The sequence below is a fragment of the Rousettus aegyptiacus genome, unplaced genomic scaffold (genome assembly GCF_014176215.1).
Source record: "Rousettus aegyptiacus isolate mRouAeg1 unplaced genomic scaffold, mRouAeg1.p scaffold_m13_p_6, whole genome shotgun sequence".
Taxonomy (NCBI): Eukaryota; Metazoa; Chordata; class Mammalia; order Chiroptera; family Pteropodidae; genus Rousettus; species Rousettus aegyptiacus.
In genome coordinates this window covers 59931568-59950682 of record NW_023416309.1, presented here as the reverse complement: position 1 = coordinate 59950682, position 19115 = coordinate 59931568, and the positions used below count along the sequence as shown (strand labels likewise).

The 19115-nt window shown below is 66.0% G+C and overlaps 2 protein-coding genes across 4 annotated transcripts; both read right to left on the bottom strand.

Moving 5' to 3' along the window:
• Position 1: 1 nt before the first annotated feature.
• LOC118603916 (leucine-rich repeat-containing protein 27-like) lies at positions 2-5905 on the bottom strand. The gene is made up of 6 exons (XM_036223328.1): positions 5877-5905; positions 4661-4820; positions 4403-4492; positions 2838-2956; positions 2092-2209; positions 2-395 (listed from the first exon to the last, which is right to left on the bottom strand). Exons 1-6 carry the CDS (start codon positions 5903-5905, stop codon positions 249-251), a joined length of 663 nt encoding a protein of 220 aa, XP_036079221.1. The 3' UTR covers positions 2-248.
• A 640-nt stretch (positions 5906-6545) lies between these two features.
• LOC107517133 (leucine-rich repeat-containing protein 27) lies at positions 6546-18789 on the bottom strand. Of its 3 annotated transcripts, none has more exons than XM_036222771.1 (8): positions 18599-18789; positions 18028-18278; positions 15523-15653; positions 12980-13038; positions 9776-9928; positions 8634-8991; positions 7224-7370; positions 6546-6922 (listed from the first exon to the last, which is right to left on the bottom strand). In XM_036222771.1, the coding sequence occupies exons 2-8, from the start codon at positions 18214-18216 to the stop codon at positions 6739-6741; spliced, it is 1221 nt and encodes a 406-aa protein (XP_036078664.1). In that variant the 5' UTR covers positions 18217-18278; positions 18599-18789; the 3' UTR covers positions 6546-6738. The 3 variants fall into 3 exon arrangements, with proteins under 3 accessions (XP_036078664.1, XP_036078663.1, XP_036078665.1); XM_036222770.1 differs by having other exon boundaries at positions 18610-18789; XM_036222772.1 differs by having other exon boundaries at positions 15523-15650; positions 18610-18789.
• Positions 18790-19115: the final 326 nt, after the last annotated feature.

Genomic DNA, 19115 nt, shown 5'->3' with positions numbered 1-19115 from the left:
ATGAGGACGGGGCCCGCGGGCTGTATTCTCGCTCTGCTAACGCAGCGTAACCTGTGCAGCCTCAGAACACAGCGCACGTGACCAACGACAGGCCGTCTGCGGCCCGCACCGTTAGCTAAGCCGAGCCCCGGGGTCCCCCCCGCCCCCCACGCACGACGTCGTCCGAGCACGGACGCGGAGCACCGGCCCCCCTCAGGCCGAGCAAGGCCCCCCCGGCGCGCGAGGCGTTTGGAAACTTCGTCAGATTCTTAATGTTTCCTGTTAAAAAACGTGTCCCGCGACTGCCCTCCGGGCGGACGCGCAGGGCGGCTCCCGGCGAGCGCTGGCAGGCGGCGGCTCCTGCCCAGGGCCGGTGCCGACTTCAGTGTCGTCAGGTCGTCCTGCTGCCCTCGGGCCTGTGGGAGGAGAGGAGGGACAGAGTCGGCCGGGCTGGCGGGGCCGGGTCCTTCCCGGAGGCGCTCGCTCGGTGCGCGGCCAGCCGGACGCCCCTCCGAGGGCAGTGACCTCCCCGCCAGGGCCCCCGGGTGTCCTTCGCTCAGTTGGTGAATGGGCAAGAGGGATGGGCCCCCTGCTCACGTCACCGCGGCCAGCACTGAGGCTGTGGTCCCCCGAGACACGCAGCGCGGCAGCTGGACCCGGTGGCCCTGACCGAGGGCCCTGTGCCCGGGCCGACGCACGGGGCCAGGGCGTGGTGAGGGGTACTGAGGCAGGGAGCTGGCCCCGGGTAGGTCCGTGGCCAACGGCAAGGAGCAGGCTCTTCCCACCTCTGCCCCCGAGAAGCTGGCCAGTGGGTTTTGTGTCTAGTGCCAGGGCTGCCTGTCCCCAGGGAGGGCCCTCCCCCTCTGCCGTCTCCCTGAAGCAGAGGCCGGACCCCCACCCGGCCCCCCGCCTGCACAGGCCTGACACCTGTGCGGGGTTCTCGTTGGGGCAACCACATAATGTTGCTGACCGCTGGTCACACCGTCCCGAGCTGCTGTATCCTTTGAGGAATTAAAAACACACCTGCCCGAGCCCTCCCAGACGGCAAGCCCTCGATGTCCGCGGACTGGCTGGAGACACTGGGGACACCCTCTAGGCCCCGCGGGCTCCGCCTGGCCCCTGCACGCGCACAGCTGGCCTGTCCTGACGGGCACCTCCTCCTCCCTCGTCCAGTCCCTTGTCTGGGAGAACACGCTCTGTGGAAGTGTCCAAAACGGGCTGCAGAGTGACGTTTCTGAGTCCTTCCTCGACGCTGGCCCCGGCTGCGCCAGGCTGCGGACAGGGGCCTCCACCCCGTCCCCTGGCCGGAACCTCACGGGACGCCCGGCGCACATGGTGCGAGGCGGACCCCCCGCCCCCACGTGCCCTCGCAGCTCCTGCGTGTCAGTCGGCGGGGAGTCCTGGGTCCTCGCTCTGGCCAACCGCCCCTTCCTTTCTGTCCGGCTTCGTGGGGGGTTACTCAAATCCGCCTGTGGATTTACTTTAATTTTTAAAGGTTTTTGCCATATTTCCAACTTAACTCCAAGATTTCTCAGTGGTCTTTTCTGTTTTAGTGAGTCGTTTCCTGGGAGGTATATTTTCTACTGTTGCCCGGGGGATTTTGATTTTGTTTCCCAAACGTCTGCGTTTCTTCCGAACGTGCTCTCCGCTGCCTGCCTGGCCTGCAGGCACTGCGTCAGCAGGTGGCTCCGGGAGCCGGGCGCGGCCTGGGACCCTGGCAGCGCGGGGCGGGAAGGGCTCTTCCTCCATCGCTGTACCACGCGCGTGACCGGGACATTCCCGGACACTGTGGGAGAGACGGTGCTGCCGGTGGCTGGCGAGACGTCCCCGGGGTCCCCTCGGTGACAACCGCACGGCCCCCAGGCTCCGCCCGCCTCCGCCGCTGACGCAGGACTCCTGCTGGGGTCCTGGCGGAGGGCACCACACACCTGGGGGCTCACGATGCAGCAAACCATCTCACCCTCCGACCCTGGGAATTCTGGGGACGCCCCGCCGGAAGGCACACCAGACGCCCCCCACAACTAGAGAACGCACGCTCTGAAGAAGCACAGCAAGGTCCTTTCGGCCTTTAATGGAACAACTAATTTTCGCCAAGAGCTGCCGCGTACTTACGCTCTCCAAGTCCTCCGCGGCCTTCCTGATCCCCTCGAGGGGGGCCACGCCCCGAAGTCTCTTCCTCTGTGCGTGGGTCTGTCTCACCTTCTCGTCTAGCTCCCCGCCGCGGAAGACGCTGAGGAAACACGCGCCATGGCGCCGCGGCGACGACAAGACCCCCGGAGGGCCCCCCCACCCCCTGCTCGCAGGCCCCCCCCCTCCCCCGCAGTCCCCCCCCTCACAGGCCCCCCGCCTCCCGCGGCCTCCAGAGCTGCGGGATCACACAGTGCTAGGCAGAGCCAGACGTGCGGGCCAGGGCCGGGCCAGTCCTGGGGCGGGGTGGTCAGGCGCAGTGAGCCTGCTCCGGGCTGGCCACTGGCTTAGGGCTGGCTTCCGGCAGTGCCTGGTGCGGCTCGGGGCGGGGGGTGGCAGCCAGGACCGCGGTGCCGAAGCCTCAGGCCTGCCAGCAGCGTCCCCGGGCACCCCAGGCATGCCCGACGTGCCGGCAGGTGTGTGGGGAGCCGAGGGGCACCCGGGCAGGTGAGGCTGCTCAGCCAAGTGCGCACACCCGGGGAGGCCTGGCTGTGCCTGAGGGCGGCCAGGCTCAGAGGCCGGCCCAGGCGCAGGCCCAGGGCGGCACTGAGGCTGCGGACACGGGGGCCTTGGGGAGGCGCCGGGACCCGGGGCAGCTGCTGCTCCGTGCGGGCCGCTGCGTGCAGGGCCTCCAGGGTGCCCGATGGGCGGCCGAGCCCAGGCCCGCCCACCTCCGCTCTCCACGTGCTGGCCACGCCTGCTCCTTGCCCTGTCTCGGTTTCCCGGGAGGGTTCACGGGTGTTTTCTCGTCGTCCGCCGGATCCGTGCTGAAGGGAGCCCTGGACCCCACCTAGGAAGGGCGAGGCGTCCTCAGAGCTCCGGACGCGGCCGCCTGCCGTGTGGTGGACGCGCCTTCGGAGCTGAGGCCGACGCCCCGCCAGGCAGAGAACAGCGACCCTTTTGCGCCGCAGTCGCCGCCTGAGCCCGCCCCGGCGACGCCCACTGGACAGTCTGGGGCGCAGGGGACAGCGTGCCCTCCATCTACGACGGCCCCACCTCGCACACACGGAAGCGACCATGCTCTTAAAACCACGGTTTCAAGCCACAGCGTGACCGGCCACGTGAGAAAGCGCAAGTCTGTGGTCAGGACGCCTGAGTCACGGGTTCGCTGGTCTCGGTCCAGTAACATGGAGAACCAGGTGGGAGAGACTCGGGGGGTCTGCGAGGAGCGCTTCGCGCCGGTTTTCTGACGACACTGTGGCGAGCCCCAGCGAACACGTGCGGCTCCACGCGTGAGCCGGGCAGAGCTGGACCACGTGCCTGCTGCTCGGGTGGGGGCGCTGCTGCCCACGGGCCCCACGAGCTCCGGGCGGTGGGGCTCGGAGGGGTCACCAGGCCACTGCGGCTGTCGATCACGCCGGCCCACCCGTCAGCCACCACCACGGGCTCAGGCTGCGTGTAGGCTGGATGGCGTGTGCAGGCGGCGGGGAGGTGGGCTGTGGGGTGAGGGGCGGCGTCCAGGAGCAGAGGGAGAGAGGACGAGGGCTGCCCTGCTGTTGGAAACTCAGAATTCACAGACCGTTTAAATTTGATTTGAAAACAACGCAGTCCTTACAAGTTCTGGGTTACGGCGTCACACGAAGTATGCTTCCCGGCTGAACGAAGGCCGGCACCCTGCACCTGGACGCCTGCCCCTCCCGTCGCCTGCTTCCCCTCTCCCACGCTCCACACCTTCTGGGTCTGCCTTCTGGAACCTTCCTTCCCCCTCCTCCTGCCTTGGGCCACACCTGGGTGGATGTCTGCCTGGTGCGCTCCTGCCTCACGACCTCCCGGAGCCCCCGCCGTGCCCGCCCGGGCCAGGCCGGTGTCCCTGAAATGCCCCTTGGGTGAGGACCTGCCCCTCCTCCTTCCAGCCGCTGCATGGGTCCCATGCGCCCGCCACCCTTGCCCTGGGATGTGGCTGCAGCAGCCGCCTCCTGCCACCCGCCCGGGCAGACTCCACCTTCGGGGCGGAGACCCAGCTCCTGACGCTCATGGGCAGGACGCTCAGGGGCTGCGACGCTTTGCCGAGAGCCAGCCCAGCCCCCACCAGGGCCCAGGCGGGCCCAGCCGCAGGACTGAACTAGCCGCGCACAAGCAGATGCGCGACGCGCACGCGGCGGCCGCCACCGCCTCCGAGCAGCCCCCCCGCCCGGCGGCGTGCCAGGGTCCTCCGCCTCCGAGCAGCCTCCCCCGCCCGGCGGCGTGCCGGGGTCCTCCGCCTCCGAGCAGCCCCACCCCCCGCCCGGCGGCGTACCGGGGTCCTCCGCCTCCGAGCAGCCCCACCCCCCGCCCGGCGGCGTACCGGGGTCGCCGCCTCCCGAGCAGCCCCCCCCCCCCGCGCCGGCTGCTTAACCGGGGGGTCCTCGCGCCCTCTGGCCCTCGCCCATCCTCTTCTTCTCTCAGCGCAGCGTCCTCTTTTGCTCTCTCCTCCCCTCCTGCAGCACTCGGCCGTCCCTGCGGAAACAGCGCGACGTCAGCGTCACAGCCGGAAGCGGCTGCGAGCCGCGCTCACGCTCACGGGGTCCCCACTGTCAGCAGCCAAGTCCTCGTCCGTGGGGCGCCCGCCGCGACGCAGGCGCCGGACACGCGGGGCTTCCCGCGGGGCCGCGCCAGGGGCATCTGGGCGGGACGCGCCGCCAGCCGAGGCCTCCAAGGCCACTGGGCAGTCGCTGCTGCCCGAGAGACTGAGGGGCTGCTGGCAAGTCGGCCTCACTCCAAGCGAGCAGCGTGTCCCTCCCCAGGCCCCTCGACATGCTACGCCACGCTGCCCCCGCGGCTCTGCAGACCGGGCCGCACGCTGGCACCGTCTCGCTCGCTGCCCCGCCTTCTCCCTGCGGTGAGGCCCCAGGGGCCGCGCTGCCCGCAGCTCCCAGGCTGGGCTGTGACACACGCCACCTGCGGGATTTCTGAATGGACGCCAGCCCCTGCCCGCCACCGTCACACTGTGGTCACTCTGTGGGGGCAGGTGGGGCCCTGGGAGCCCTCGCCTGGCCCCGGCCTTCTGCTGCCCATCCGAACCAAGTCCTGGGTCCACAGATGCCTGTGGTCAGCGCCGGTCACCGTCGGGCCTGAATCCGGCCCTCTCTTGTCTCCCTCAGGACACGGTCCCTCCTGTGGCCTGCGCTGCCGGGCTCCGCCCACAGAGACACCAGTGGAACAAGCTGCAGCCCCGGGGGCTCCAAGCCCAGGGCTCGGGCAGCCTCACTGATTCAGAGACCCAGGAGGGCCAGCACTGCCCACCCCCCGCCCCTGCCGAGGACCCCATGTGCAGGGCCGCGCCCGGCTGGGTCCAGAGTCCCCGGCTCCAACCCCCGCTCATGCTCCCCGCGACCCTCCCTTCCCCAGCTCTCCCGTGTGGAGCTGTGACTGCCACCCCACACCCCACACTCCCCGATGAGGGGCTCCATCTTGGCATCCTCCACCTCTCGGAGGAATGGGATGGAAGGGACGCCCCCTGAGAGGGGCGGGTGGAGTGTGGGAGCCGCACCTGCTCAGATAACCAGGTTCACGGGGCTGTCCCACGGGTCTAAGCCACAGACCGGCTCCCACGCTGTCACCGAGGAGACCCCAGGTATCTCCGAGGGCCCAGCCAGGAGGACAGCCCGCTCTCGCCCTCTGCGTCCCACACCTCCCTCAGCAGAGCGCAGGGCTGGGCACCACCGCGCTGGCCTCTGGCGGTGGAAGCCACGCCCACCTGCTGTACCCGTGGCCCCCCGCAGGGCGCCTACCCTGCCCCCTCCTTGTGAATCGTGGCCATGGGCCGGCTGGGAGGGAGGGAGGAAGGTGGCGGGATGGCGCTGGGGAGGGTAGGAGCGCAAGGCTCGGAGCACGGGACGGAGGTAGAGCGCGTCTCCACGGAGCAGGTGCGTCTCCACGGAGCAGGTGCCGGGACGGTCTCAGGCGCTGGCTACGGGGGCAGGCGGAGCATGGCGCGAGGGGCGGGGCCTTTGGCGGTCCACTGGTCAGTCGGCTCAGCCCATACATTGGCCAGAGGGGGCTCCCTGAGCTCAGGCAGGCCACTGGCGTGCACACCCCACCTGCAGAATGCCCCACCTGGGTCCTGAGGTGGAGGCACAGGGCCCGGATTCCCACTGAGGGACACTAGGGGGCTTTTGGGGGGTGGTGCTGTCCACAGCTATGGCTGATGGCCAGAGTGACCTCAGGAGCAGCCCAGGCCACACCCCGGAATCTCGGCCTCGCTGTCTGTGGGCCACGTCCCTCCCGGTGGGATGACAGCCCAGGGACAGGCGCGTCGTGTGCCCTGAGCAGTCAGGGGCCCGACCTCGCCCCAGTCCAGTGCAGGGCGAGGAACTGACTGGGAGGGAGGTCTGGCGTCGGGGTGGCCGGGGGACCCTGAGCACCGTCAGCACCCAGTGAAGACACACACCCACACGCCCGGCCGACCTCAGCAGGGTTTATTCGCACGGGGACTCTTCGCGGGGGAAGGCGGGGTGGGGGAGGGGTGGACCTGGGGCACAGCAGCAGCCCTGATCGGAGCTGTGGGGTGGACGCCACTCCAGGACCCGAGACTCAGGGGCGAGCAGCGTGGAGCCAGCCTCAGTGAGGGCCCCGGCCAGCCCCAGGCGGCACTCACGGGGCAGGGCGCGGGCAGAGAGGCACTGCCCCCCCTCTCCCTTCTCTCTGGAGACCCGCGGGAGCTCCCCACTGGCCAAACCCCACCAGAAGGTGAGCGGTCCTGGGGAGCTGTGGGTACGGTCGGAGGCAGCCGGCCTCCGGGGGCCCGGAGCAGGCGGGAGCTGGGCAGTCCGTGGGGCTGGAGGACAGAGGAGCCGGTGAGCACAGGAGGGGACCCCAGCTGGCCCCAGACCCACGGGGCAGAGGCAAGGGGGAGCCTTCCTGAGGGGCGTGTCTTTTCACCTTAAAGAAGACCTGCCGGCAGGTGGCTGAGGGGGCAGGACTAAGGAAGACCGGGAAAGCAGGGAGAGGACAAACGCTACGGGGAGAAGGTGGGTGCCCGGCCCGCCCGCGACGTGGCCTCGCGCACTCCGCGGTAGCTGGTTCGTTCCGAGGACAGACCGGCGCAGGGCGGCCCGGGCCGGGCACCGGGGCCTCACCTCCTCCGCTGCTCCAGCAGAGCCTGCTTCTCCCGGAGCTCTCTGAGGGCCGAGGCCCGGCTCTCCTCCAGCCGCCCCGGCCCTGGCACTGCGGGCTGCGCCGCCGCCAGGCCAGGCAGGGTGCCCCTGAACGAGCGTGTCTTCCTTCTGCAACGACACAGGGCTTTAGCCGCATGTCCACCGCCACCCCGCGACGACCACTCGCCTGGAGCACACACGTCAGAGAGCAGGCGTCCAAAGTGGAGCAGGGCTGTGGGCCCGGCGCCCCACCCGCTCCGAGGGCCACGGCTCGGTCTCAGCCCGCCCGCCCGCTCCGAGGGCCACGGCTCGGTCTCAGCCCGCCCGCCCGCCCGCTCCGAGGGCCACGGCTCGGTCTCAGCCCGCCCGCCCGCCCGCTCCGAGGGCCACGGCTCGGTCTTCAGCCAGCCCGCCCGCTCCTGAGGGCCACGGCTCGGTCTCAGCCCGCCCGCCCGCTCCGAGGGCCACGGCTCGGTCTCAGCCCGCCCGCCCCCGCCGAGGGCCACGGCTCGGTCTCAGCCCGCCCGCCCGCTCCGAGGGCCACGGCTCGGTCTCAGCCCGCCCGCCCGCCCGCTCCGAGGGCCACGGCTCGGTCTCAGCCCGCCCGCCCGCCCGCTCCGAGGGCCACGGCTCGGTCTCAGCCCGCCCGCCCGCCCGCTCCGAGGGCCACGGCTAGGTCTCAGCCCGCCCGCCCGCCCGCTCCGAGGGCCACGGCTCGGTCTCAGCCCGAAGGGCCAGGCAGGACAAGGGCGCTGGGACAGGCCTCCACCTCCCAGCACGTTCTCCTCGCCGGTCCCCCCGTGACTGGTAAACAATGGAGGCACACATGCCACACACCCCCCCAAACAGCATACATGCACACATATGCCACATGTTCACACACATCACACACTACACATGCACACACCACACATACACGCTATACATGCTCTCACATGCACACACACAGACACACCACATATGCACGCACACATACCAGATACCACATGCACACACAGCATACACCATCCGACACACATGCACACACCATGTGTGCACATATCACATGCATGCACACACAGACATACCACACATGCACATAATGCTCCGTGCACATATATGCACGCACATACACACATTGTGGCACACATGCACACACGTGCACGAATCACATTCACGTGTGCGCACATGCACACAGACATGTCACAAACACGTGCGCACAGACACAGACGGTCCTGGCTTTTCCTCTCGTGTAACCTCCTCCTTGTGGCCCATGTTCGAGGTGGCCAGCCCCATACCAGGCTGGGAGCCCCACGCCGTCAGTGGCGGCAGCGTGGGGCCAGGAGTTTGACAGGAGGCTCACAGAGGCTCACGAGCTCCGCAGAGGGGGAGTCAGGCGCCGGCCCGGCGTACCTGAGGACGCGTGGGAGCACGGGGCGGGGGGCCTTCTGGGTGTGCAGCGCCTCCCTGAGGTTTGGGGGCAGCTCCTCCGCCAGCAGCTGGTTGGTGAGAATCTTCGCCTGCTCCAGCCCCACAATCTCCTGCCTCAGCGTCCAGAAGCGCCTGATCTCCTCGGTGCTGGGCCACTCCTCCGGGAGCTCAGCGGATGGACGGGGAGCGCTCAGGTCCAGGGTCGCCGCGGGCGAGAGGTGGCCCATGGTGCCCCTGGGTCCCGGCGAGTGGGCGCTTCCTCCCGGCCTGCTCTCCTGGCGCCCGCCCGGCAGCAGGGGCAGTGGGTGGCGCCGCCTTCCCCTGGTCAGGGCCGGAAGGGCTGCGAGAAGAGCGAGCCTGGTCTCAGCGGGCGGGTCCCGCAGGCCGCAACCCCCCACCCCCGCCCCCGCCCCCACGCCCCCATGCCCCAGGCAAAGCCGTTGTTCTCCTTCCTCGCCAGAGCTTTCGGTATCCATCTCTATTAATTTTTAGCCCACGTGCCCGTTGTTTTTGTCTGGCAATACTTTTGTTGACTTCCACACACTTTTATCTCTAGCTCTAGCTAAGTAATTTGAGAGGTAACTGACCCACGATGTATTCACCCACTGTCTCTGCCGGACCCCGCCAGGCACCGGGGCGAAGCGCCTCTCCCTAAACAGCGTCTGGGAGGATGGCTCAGAGCAGGGACAGGTAAATGCTCTCACGTCCAGCGCTGTCATTACTGCGCAGGCCGCACACGACCCCGGGGCCTGGGCTCCTGCTGGGCCCGCAGGCAGCCAAGTGTGACACGGGCTGGTCCCACACAGGACACTGCGCTGCCGGCGTGACATGCCAGACCGCTGCGCGCTCGGGGTTGGTGCTTTCAGAGAGCAATGGTTTACGGAATGGGAAGAGCCGTCTAAGGGACAGGCCATGCCCGATGGTGCGTGGGGTGAGGGCTGCTTCGCGTGACTCATCCCGGCGAACTTTTCCCCGGGCCCCGAGGCGCGAGCCCAGGAGAGGAGCTCGCAGGAGCGGACGCAGCTCGCTGTCGGCAGGCGGGCCGCGGGATGCGCGAGAGGACAGACGGGATCCCTGGCCCCGGTTCCAGCCTCGGCCACGGGGAGGGTGACTGTCCCACCAACCTGGCGGAGCCGGCTCTCCCGGGGGGGCGCGCTGCGCCGCGCAGAAGCGCAGGAAGGCCAGCACGGCGCCCAGCCCCTGCTGCACCACGGGCGGCGGCGGGAACTCCAGCGGGCAGTGCCTCAGGTTCAACGCGGTCAGCGTGGCCACGGCCCCTGTGGGAAGACGCCGCCAGCGCTTTACACGTTCTGCGCCCATAAAACAAGAAGGGATGGCAGGAGCTGTTTGCACGTTAGGGAAAAAGTCTCATTGAGGATTTGAGTTAACTGATATGACAAACGTCTGAGATTTGCTTAAAAAAAAAAAAACTGCAGGGAAAAAGACTCCAAACATTCAGACCAGGCTGGATACAAATTAAATTAAAATAAAATAAAAGAAACAGAAGCAGCAAGGACAGCTCTCTGGCGAAAGCCGTAACATAGCGCTGCTCTGCTACCTGAAACGCCCGTCTTCAGCAGCAGCAACCTGCAGGCGCGCGAAGAGGAGCCAAGGCGCCTCGCTCTTGAGCAGCACTCGACAGACGCTGCCCTGGCAGGCCCAGGCGTTGGACGTAGCAGATAAAAACTTAAAAAGCCGTCGTTAGAAACTCGCCCGAAGAAATCATTACGGGAAATATACTAAAATGACTCAACAAATACAAAATGTCAATAAAAATAGAAATTATCAAAAAACCAAACAGCAGTTTGGCACGGGCCGAACGCAAACCGCACAGCGAGGTGAGGCGTGGAGAGGCCGGGCCCCCCGCCCGCCAGCCACGCTCGCCCGCAGGCCGCGGTCTTGGTCCTGCCCTTATCTAGAAAAGGCACATGACGGTCCAACGCCGAGGCCACCCGGATTAGCAGACGAGCACTTGGGCGAAGGGCCGTGGGTCGAACGGTGTCCCCTCAGATTCTCACGCTGATTTGATGCCCTGACCCCCAGCACCTCATGCTGTGACCGTGCTTAGAGACAGGTCTGTGGAGAGGTGGTGAAGACGAGGTGGCCAGGTTCAGGCGGACCCTGACCCAGGCCGGCAGCATCCTTGCCAAAGAGGACGAGTCGGAAGGGCTGCTCACCCACAGCAAAGGCCACAGGAGCGCGGGGAGAAGACGGCCGCGCACAGGCCCGGGAGGGGCCCGGGCAGCTCCCAGCCCCGAAGCTCCTCGACCGCGGGCCTCCGGTCTCCATGCGGCGAGGAAGCTCGTTTCTGCTGCTTAAACTGCTGTCTGTGGTGGCTTGTTGTGCACCCCAGGAGAACACACACAGCTATTACACGTACACCCAAGGGCGTGACGGAGAAGCAGTTTGTGCCAAATTAGAAAAAGAACTCGGAGCAGAAAAAGAGAGACTATTTTTTAAAATATGAAAATTCTAGCACTGAAAACAATATCTGGAAAAAAATTTACTAGATGATTTTCACAGCCCACTGGAAATAACAGGAAAAAAAGACTCACGGACTTGTAGGTATTTATCTATTTCCTTTGAAGAAGAGGAAAATAATATTTTTAATGTGCAAAAGCTCAGAGATTGGTGGACAATAACAGAAGGTTTAACATGTAGGTTAAAAGGGAAAAGGGAGGCATAGACCCGTGCGACAGCTTCAAGCAGCACCCGTACCGCTGAGCTGTGGGTTGTACCCGACGCGGACGCCCCGCGCAGGCCGGCGCAGGCCAGGGCGCGCTGAGTGGCTGCGTGTGGCTGTGACCTGGGACAGCGCCGTCTCCGTGGCCATGTACCGTAAGACTGAGAGCAACTGTTACGCCATTATAGGAACATAAAAGGTATAGCTAAATTAGCCAAAGGGTAAAAAAAAAGAAAGAAAGAAAATTAAATGGAAGTATAAACAGCATATAGCTGGAAAGTAGACATGGAGAAAAAAAAATGAGGCAAACAGGAAACAAACTAGGACGACAGACCGAATCCACTCGCACCGATAACTGCACTAAACGCAAGGAACGGGACGCTGGGTGAGGGCGGAGCCGAGCGCGCCCGCCCCGCGAGCAGACACGGCAGGCGGGCGCGAGAGGCAGACCGCCACGGGCGGAACACACAGCCCGCCGGCGGGGGCCGCGGCGACCGGCAGTGAGCACGCGACGGAGCTGCAGTCGGCGCCGCCAGAGGCTCGCGTGTGCGCACTGCCAGGGGCCCAGACCGGAGCGCCGGACACAACACGGAACGGCAGATGCCTCCGTTTTATGTCGAAATGGAGAACGCGGCAGGCGCAAGGTCTGCAGGAAGGCAGACAGGCCGCGGTCGCAGTGGGCGGTCCTGCACGCGTCCTCGGGGGCCACGGCCGACGGCCGGGACCCAGGCTGCAGGTGACCTGGGCACTGCGACCGACCGCTTGACCTGGCTGGCACGCAGAACGCTGCGCCTGATAACTGTGTGGGGGTTCGCAGGGTCGCAGCTCCCGGACAGAGCCCAACACGTTCAAAACACCGAGATCACCGGAGTGCGCGGCGTCAGGTCAGGACGCGACGACGGAGGAGCAATGGGAAGGTCCCCCGCGACGGCCTGAGGAGCCCAGGGTCGCCGTGCGTCAGAGAACGCTGAGCCGGGCGGCGAGGACCGCGGGGCCGAAGCGCGGCCGAGGGGGCGCACAGCCCTGCGCGCACAGCCCTGCGCGCACTGCGGGGGCAAAGGGAGAGTCAGGGGGCGAGGGACGGGAGCAGCGAGCCGCACCCGGAGAGCAGAGACAGCGACGGGCCGAGTCCGTGAGACACGAGGGGAGCCTGGCCGGGGCGTCCCCGTGACCTACGGCGCGAGGCGCGCGCAGACACGCCTGTCACAGTGACATGTCCTCGTGGACGGGCCTCAGAAACCGTGCTGAGCCCAGAGCGCACGGCCCGGGCACCCAGGGCGCGACTCGGCCGGCGACGAGCTGGAGAGGACGGCCGCGGTACCTCCTGCTCAGGGCGGCGGGCGGCGAAGCGCGCTGGTGCGGCCAGGGCACGGGCCCTCGGGCGCCTCGGGGCTGCGGGCGGGGCCTGGCGACGCTGATCTTCCCTAAGGGGGGCATCGGGCCTGAAGGGGCTCGTTCTCGTCACTTCTCACACTCATCTCGCGTGTCCTGCTTTACACGCAGAATGCACACCTGCCGCTCTCGGCAGCCTGCGGACGGAGGCGGGGGACCCCAAGGGTCAGCTAGCCACCCCCGGTTATTCCACGGCAGCGGCCCATGGCTCCAGACCGCAGCTGAAACCGACGTGTATCTTATAAATACTCACCCAGCTCCACAGGCAACGTTTTGATAGGGTTTCTCTCTAAAAGCAAAGTTTTCAAATACCTTTAAAACAAACAAACAAAAAAATAGCACTTAAAAAGCAGAAACTCAAACGAGCATCTCTGAAACAGACGGCCAAGTGTCTTCAGGTGTCGTCTCTCTAAGGGCCACTCGACACAGGCACCACGGTCGTACGCCACGGTCACGGCCTGCCTTGGAGCCCGGGCCCGGCCCCCAGCCAGGGCTGCCACCCAGGGCCAGGCAAGCCTTGTTGGGGGCTGTCCCGGGCTTTGTGGGCTATGTGGCGGCATCCCAGCCTTTCCCCGCCAGACGCCGGGATCTCCCCAAGCTGTGACAGCCACCGCGCCCCCGGAGCACCGGCCCGGCTGAGGCCGAGCGCCTGCTGCCGCGCCTCCGCACGGGGCGTCGGGGCATCGTGGCACCCTCGTGCACACTCCCAGGGACAAGCTGACGAACGTCAACCCCTAATCGCTGTCTGCGATCCACCGACCCTCGGCTTCCGCTGATCGCCACCGGACACATGACCTGCCGGCGGACCCGGAGCTGCCCAGCGGGGGGCCCGGCGGCCAGCACGCCGGAGACCCTGGGCTCTGCCGGCAAGCTCCCGCCGCCAACACCGAGGAGCGAGACGCCAGCGCTGGCGTTGCTTTAATTAGGCTTTTTGGAAAGTTTAAGGCTTTTAATAAGCCCATAATTACTCAAAATTTCTAATTAATATGTTCGGGTCTTCAGTAGGCTGCTCTAATTTTAATGACACGACGGGTTATAAAGCACATGCAAAATTACATCTTAGACAACACTAAGCAGCTGGCCTCGACTGGCAAAACCAGCTTCCAAAATTTGAGAATTGTGTATTTATTTTAGAAGAAAAAACAGTGTTTATGGGAATAGGTATCAGTATATTTTAACATTTTGAGTAGCAATTACTCCCAAGAACAGTGTAAAATGCTAAAACCGTTTACGGACAAAAAGTACTAAATTACCCTAAACACAGAAGATGGGGATCTTGTGGAAAACAAAGCCTTCCCAAGCCACCCTGAACCACAAGCCCGGGGGACTCAAGGACGCTGGGCCGAGCTGTAAGGCTCGAGGTGGAAGCAGACGCGGAGTCCACTCAGCCCCTCGCCACACACCCGGCCAGCAGAGCAGCCCCAGCTGGTGTGCCGAGCCCTGGCTGGGGCCGAGGATGCCGTTCAGTGCGACCAGGGGCACCCTGCCGTGGGCCCACGGCCCTGGAAGGAGGGCCCCTGGTCTGCTCCCGCCCTGCTGGGGGACCGGCACACCAGGGACTCGCCGCCTCCTTGGAGGGCCTGGCAACGCACCGATGAATCGGAGACATTTCCCCTTCCTGTGACATGGGACAGAGTGTTCGCTTTTAGCAGATGCTGTTAAAAGCCATAAGCTACAGTCCAGGCCCCTGCACAGGCGGTTCCCAGCGGCCACCTGCAGACACAGGTGGCTCTCTGCAGTCACAGCCACTCGTGTGAGAATGGGGGTTACCCGGTCACCTCCCTCCTCCCCCCCAATGTCCGCCCCAGGCCCGGCAGCTCTCCAGTGCAGGTCCACCAGGCCAGTCCTGCCCGGGGCCACCCCCTGCATGACGGCTGCAGGGCTCCTAACTGGCCCCCTGCTCGGCCCTGGGCCCCGTGTGACCTTAGCACAAGGCCAAATCCCACCCAACCCGTTTGAATCCTTTCAACGTGAAATCCAAAGTTGTGGCCGGCCTACAAGCTTGATCAACCCTCTTTAAACAAATCCCTTACCACCCGGCCCCTCCCCCATGCCACCACACTGGCCTGGCTGGCCCTCGCCGCCGAGCACACACCGACCTCGGCCTCCACGGGTACTCCAGGACGCCCTGACGCCAAGGCGTGAAGGCTGGCCCACCAAGCAGGGGGACCCCACGGCCATGCGTCTCCCGAGGAGGTGCCGGCTGACCCCGGCTCCAGGGAGGGGGAAGAGGGGCGTATGGCATGCCCCCAAGAAGTGGGGGTGCTAGGGCCGTTGGAGTCAGAGGGGAGGAGTACACGGGACGGCGCACCCCGCTTTTCCCAGCGGGGTATGCAGCCCACGGAGCAGAGCTGCCGCCTGTGACCCGCCAGGCAGGTTCCAGGCCCCAGGCAGTGTTGTCACATGACCAGCTGCAGCCAGGCCCCGCTGCTACACGGGCCGCACAGCAGCCACCGGCTCTCCCTGGGACCCGGCGTGCCCTGAACAACCACGGTCCCTGCGGCTGCGCCCCAGCCACTGCACCCCTCTGCCGGCTCCCTGCGGCTGCGCCCCCAGCCGCCGCACCCCTCCGCCGGCTCCCTGCGGCTGCGCCCCCAGCCGCCGCACCCCTCCGCCGGCTCCCTGCGGCTGCGCCCCCAGCCGCCGCACCCCTCCACCGGCTCTCAAATACCACTGAACGTTTCTCTTCTGAAGTCTCGACTCCACCGGGGGGCGGAGCTGCGCGGCAGGGGACAGGCGCGTGGACGCGTTGGGCGGGGACTGCGTTCAGGCTGGACACACGGGGAGGCGACTCACCGGTGGGAGCCGATCCCGGGAGGCAGCGCCGTGACCCTGTTGTGCCGCAGGTCCAGCCAGGTGAGGTTGGGCAGCAGCTGGAAGAGGTCGGCGGGGAGGGCGCGGAGGGCGTTGCCCTGCAGGTGCAGCTGCTTCAGAGCAGAGACGAGCGCAGGTCAGCGGCCGGGCTCGGGGGGAAGCGCGGCGTCCACCCCCACATGGCACACGGCAGGCGTGGGGGCCGCCGAGCAGAGTGCCAGGGCCCTGCTCTGGGGCGGGGGGACTGTCCCTGCGCACTGACGCCGGGGGGGGGGGGGGGGGGGAGCCACGCCCACTCCCTCCACAAACACCCTCCGCACCGAGCTCGCGCCTGCGGCTTCTCGCATTGCTCTTCTGCCCCCGGGCCCCCGTGTTCCCCAGTGCCCGCGGCAACACCCCCAGTGACCGAGCGGCAAGAGCCACGTGTGGCCCAGGGACGCGGCCCGAGGTGGTAGCTGAGGCGCATCACCCAGGACCACCGCCACCGCCACACGAGGGGAGCCCCTAACCAACAGCCCGGGGGCTGGACCATCGGCTCAGTGGGAGCTGAAGCCACCGTCACGAAGGGGACATGACAGTAAGGGGCAGAGGACAGAAGCACAGCCCTGCGAGGCACATGTCTGCTGTCACTCCCACCGCGGCAGGATGACGCTGTTGCGTGTTACATGCACGTAGGTCACACCACACACCACACGCAGGCAAGCGCGGTGACTGTCCACCCAGGCGGCGCAGGGCGGGTGTTCGGCGCACTGGCCTGAAGCCAGCCTTTGCGGGTTCGAACCCAGGCTGAAGCCCACAGCGGTGTGACCCTGTGCTCCCGCGTCCTCCCCTGTAACGGGTGGCACCTCCCCCTCCAGCCAACACGGAGTGGGCGGTGCTCGGCACGCAGGAGCGCCGGCTCGGCAGGCATCGGCCATCGTGACCACGCTGCTCGTCCTGTGACAGACCCACAGGGCACAGGGGAGTGCCACCGTGCTGCCACTTTCCTGTCACGACCCCCACTCTACCGCCAACGCCGCCTGCCGAGTCCCCTCACGAGTCATGGCGGAAGCCCGAGCCTCACTCACTAGGACGCGCTCGCTCCCAGCACACGGAAGACGGAGCCCTCCGCGCTGGGACGGCACCGTCACCCCCGGGGCGCGCGCGGTCTCTGGGAAGCGGCATGGTGCCAGCAGAGGCGCGGTGTGTGCCCTGGACCGGGCCCTGGCTGCCCTGCGGGCCGCAGCTCCTCAGGCCTCGCTTTTCCTCCCAGGACGGCCAGGAAGCTGCGGTCCCCCGAGGAAGCTCGGAGAGTGGGCACGCTCCCCTCTGAGCCGGCTCGCAGAGCCCGTCCCTCCTCGTCAGCCTCATGGGACCGGATGAAGACGGGGCCCTCCCATGTCCCAGGGTTACCAGAGGTGCACCCGTGACCCCGGAGAGTCACAGCTCAGAGCGGTCGCCTCGCTTAGTGATTTGTTGCCATGGTAATAAAGTTTATAAAATTTATGCTTGTTTTCTGAAAAGCGTAAATAGTTATGGAGTTTCTTTATTAAGCCCGAAGGGGGGGGTTGGGGCTTTCCCCCTTCTTCCTCTTTGCACAAATGCCAACACGAACCCGCTGTCGGTGCCTCGGTCAGAAGTGAGGGCGTCTGCTTCATCACAGGTGACTCGGCGCCCTGATGACCTGGTGCCTCACTCCTGGAGGCTGGCGCTGAGGGGGGGACAGCAAGACCAGTGCTGCCCCCGACAGCGGACACCCGGCGCGCGCCCGCCGCGGCACGTCGGAAGCAGCAGCCGCTTACAAACCTCAGCAATCGGCTTTCGCAGAGGCGCTCAGAAACGCCGACCGACGCTTCGCGGAGCCCCGTGCCAAGGGTGTGCTGTGCACACTGTACGTCACACACGCTGTCGCTGAATCCCGATCGCACTCAGGAGAATACTCTCATCATGGCCCCCAGGGGAGGACAAGCGGGGTTGACGGGGACGTCGCGACTGAGGCAGTGAGAAGGCTCCTGGCCGCACCCTCACCACCACACGCCAGAGCTCTCTGACCGAACCTCATTCTAGAAACCGCGGGCGACGAGACAAACTCGCTGGATTACAAGCAGGCGAAGCCTCGCCTGGCGACGGCCCTGGGCACTGGGTGAAATCGGTGTACGACGCCCGCAAGGCGCGGGTGAGAAACACAGTTAACCGTTCCAGTGTTGCCTGGGATTTTTAGGGGTTTTGTGTTTTAAATAAGAGACTGAGGGTGATTTTGCCAGTGGTGTCCCCACGAGCTTTTGGTGCTCAGGGCTTTCTAGAGGACAGAGGACGTCGGCGTCTGACTCTGAGGTATCCCAGGGGCTGCCCCACACCTGAATTTCTCATTTGTTGTGAGCAGCACATGAGACGCTGAGACCCTCCTCTATCTTGTTCTAGAATTTCTCTCTCCCAAGAGACACCTGGGGGTGCAGTGCCCGCTTACCCCACACAGCATGCCTACCACACCCAGCAACGCCCACTTACTTTGAGCATGGGAATTTTAAAGATCTCTTCTAAATGGCGAAGACCACTCTTACTCAGGTCCAGAATCGGCGAGGCAGAAGAGAGGACCCCGTCAATCCTCCCGCGGACGTCCTCTGCCGGGGAGGCCGGCGGGCTGGCCCCGCCTGAGCCGCCCCTCTCGCGGACAGCCCCCGGGGCGTCTCCCTCCATGCATCAGCCGGGAGGAAGCAATCCTGCGGAGCCAGCGCTCATCCTCCGTGGTCTGGAGTCACCTAGAGATGGGGAGGGCACAGGGCACCAAGGAGGAACACGTTCACAGTGGGACGGGCCAGCTACAGGGCAGATGTGCAACGATCTTGCATGCTTCCAAAACCATCGTTTCTAAACAACAACAAAAATCCCTGGGATGCAAGAAAGTGCAGATTAAAATGTTCTGATCCTCGCCCTGCACCATGGAGTTCCGCGATTTCACTTCCAACTCCCGGAAAACGCAAAATGGGAATGGCTGTTTCAGGGGCGAAAACAGACCAGAACGGTTCAAAGCCGGCAAAATGGGACGGGCGCCCCCCCCCCCGTTTGCGCCACTCCGCACTTCCGCTGCACCTGAGCTCCCAGCCCCCAGGATCCTGCCAGTTTCTCCGTCCTGGCTCAGTGGGGAGCCCTAAGTTAGGCGCTGGGAAAACTGTCGAAACAGAGCCTTGACTTTTGGTTGTTCAGCAACACTTTGGCGCAACACACAGTCCAGGAGCGGCTGCTCATCCAAAGGCCGCTGGCTGAGGTATTCCCACGCGTCGCCCCCAGCCACGCAGGCAGCGGCGACGACCCCCGGGGAAGGTTTACAGTTCACGGCGTTACCACGCCCCAGGCCGCGGCCCGGGACCGGTGCGTGCGAGCGTCCAGACACCGCCTTCTCGTTTTAGGGGTGAGCAATGTGAGGTCTGGGTTGGCTCAGGAACTGCCCACAGGTCAAGCGACGAACAGTGGGGACGAACCCACAAAGCGACCGCGGGCGGCCTGCGCTCGGAGGGCCTCTCGCGGGCGGGTCCTTCCCTTCGAGTCAGGGACCGACGGAGGACGGAGCGTCCCGCAAACCTGCGAACAGGAACCGA

Coding starts and splice junctions, on each gene's coding strand:
- LOC118603916 (XM_036223328.1), bottom strand. CDS start 5,905: ATGGCCACGATTCACAAGGAGGGGGCAGG. Junction 4,821..5,876: donor ATTCACAAGGAGGGGGCAGG/GTAGGCGCCCTG, acceptor TCTCTCGGGCAG/CAGCGACTGCCCAGTGGCCT. Junction 396..2,091: donor CCGCGGAGGACTTGGAGAGC/GTAAGTACGCGG, acceptor CTCCTCCCACAG/GCCCGAGGGCAGCAGGACGA.
- LOC107517133 (XM_036222771.1), bottom strand. CDS start 18,216: ATGGAGGGAGACGCCCCGGGGGCTGTCCGCGAGAGGGGCGGCTCAGGC. Junction 9,929..12,979: donor AACGTTGCCTGTGGAGCTGG/GTGAGTATTTAT, acceptor GTCTTCCCACAG/GGGCCGTGGCCACGCTGACC. Junction 8,992..9,775: donor GGGAGAGCCGGCTCCGCCAG/GTTGGTGGGACA, acceptor CTCTTCTCGCAG/CCCTTCCGGCCCTGACCAGG.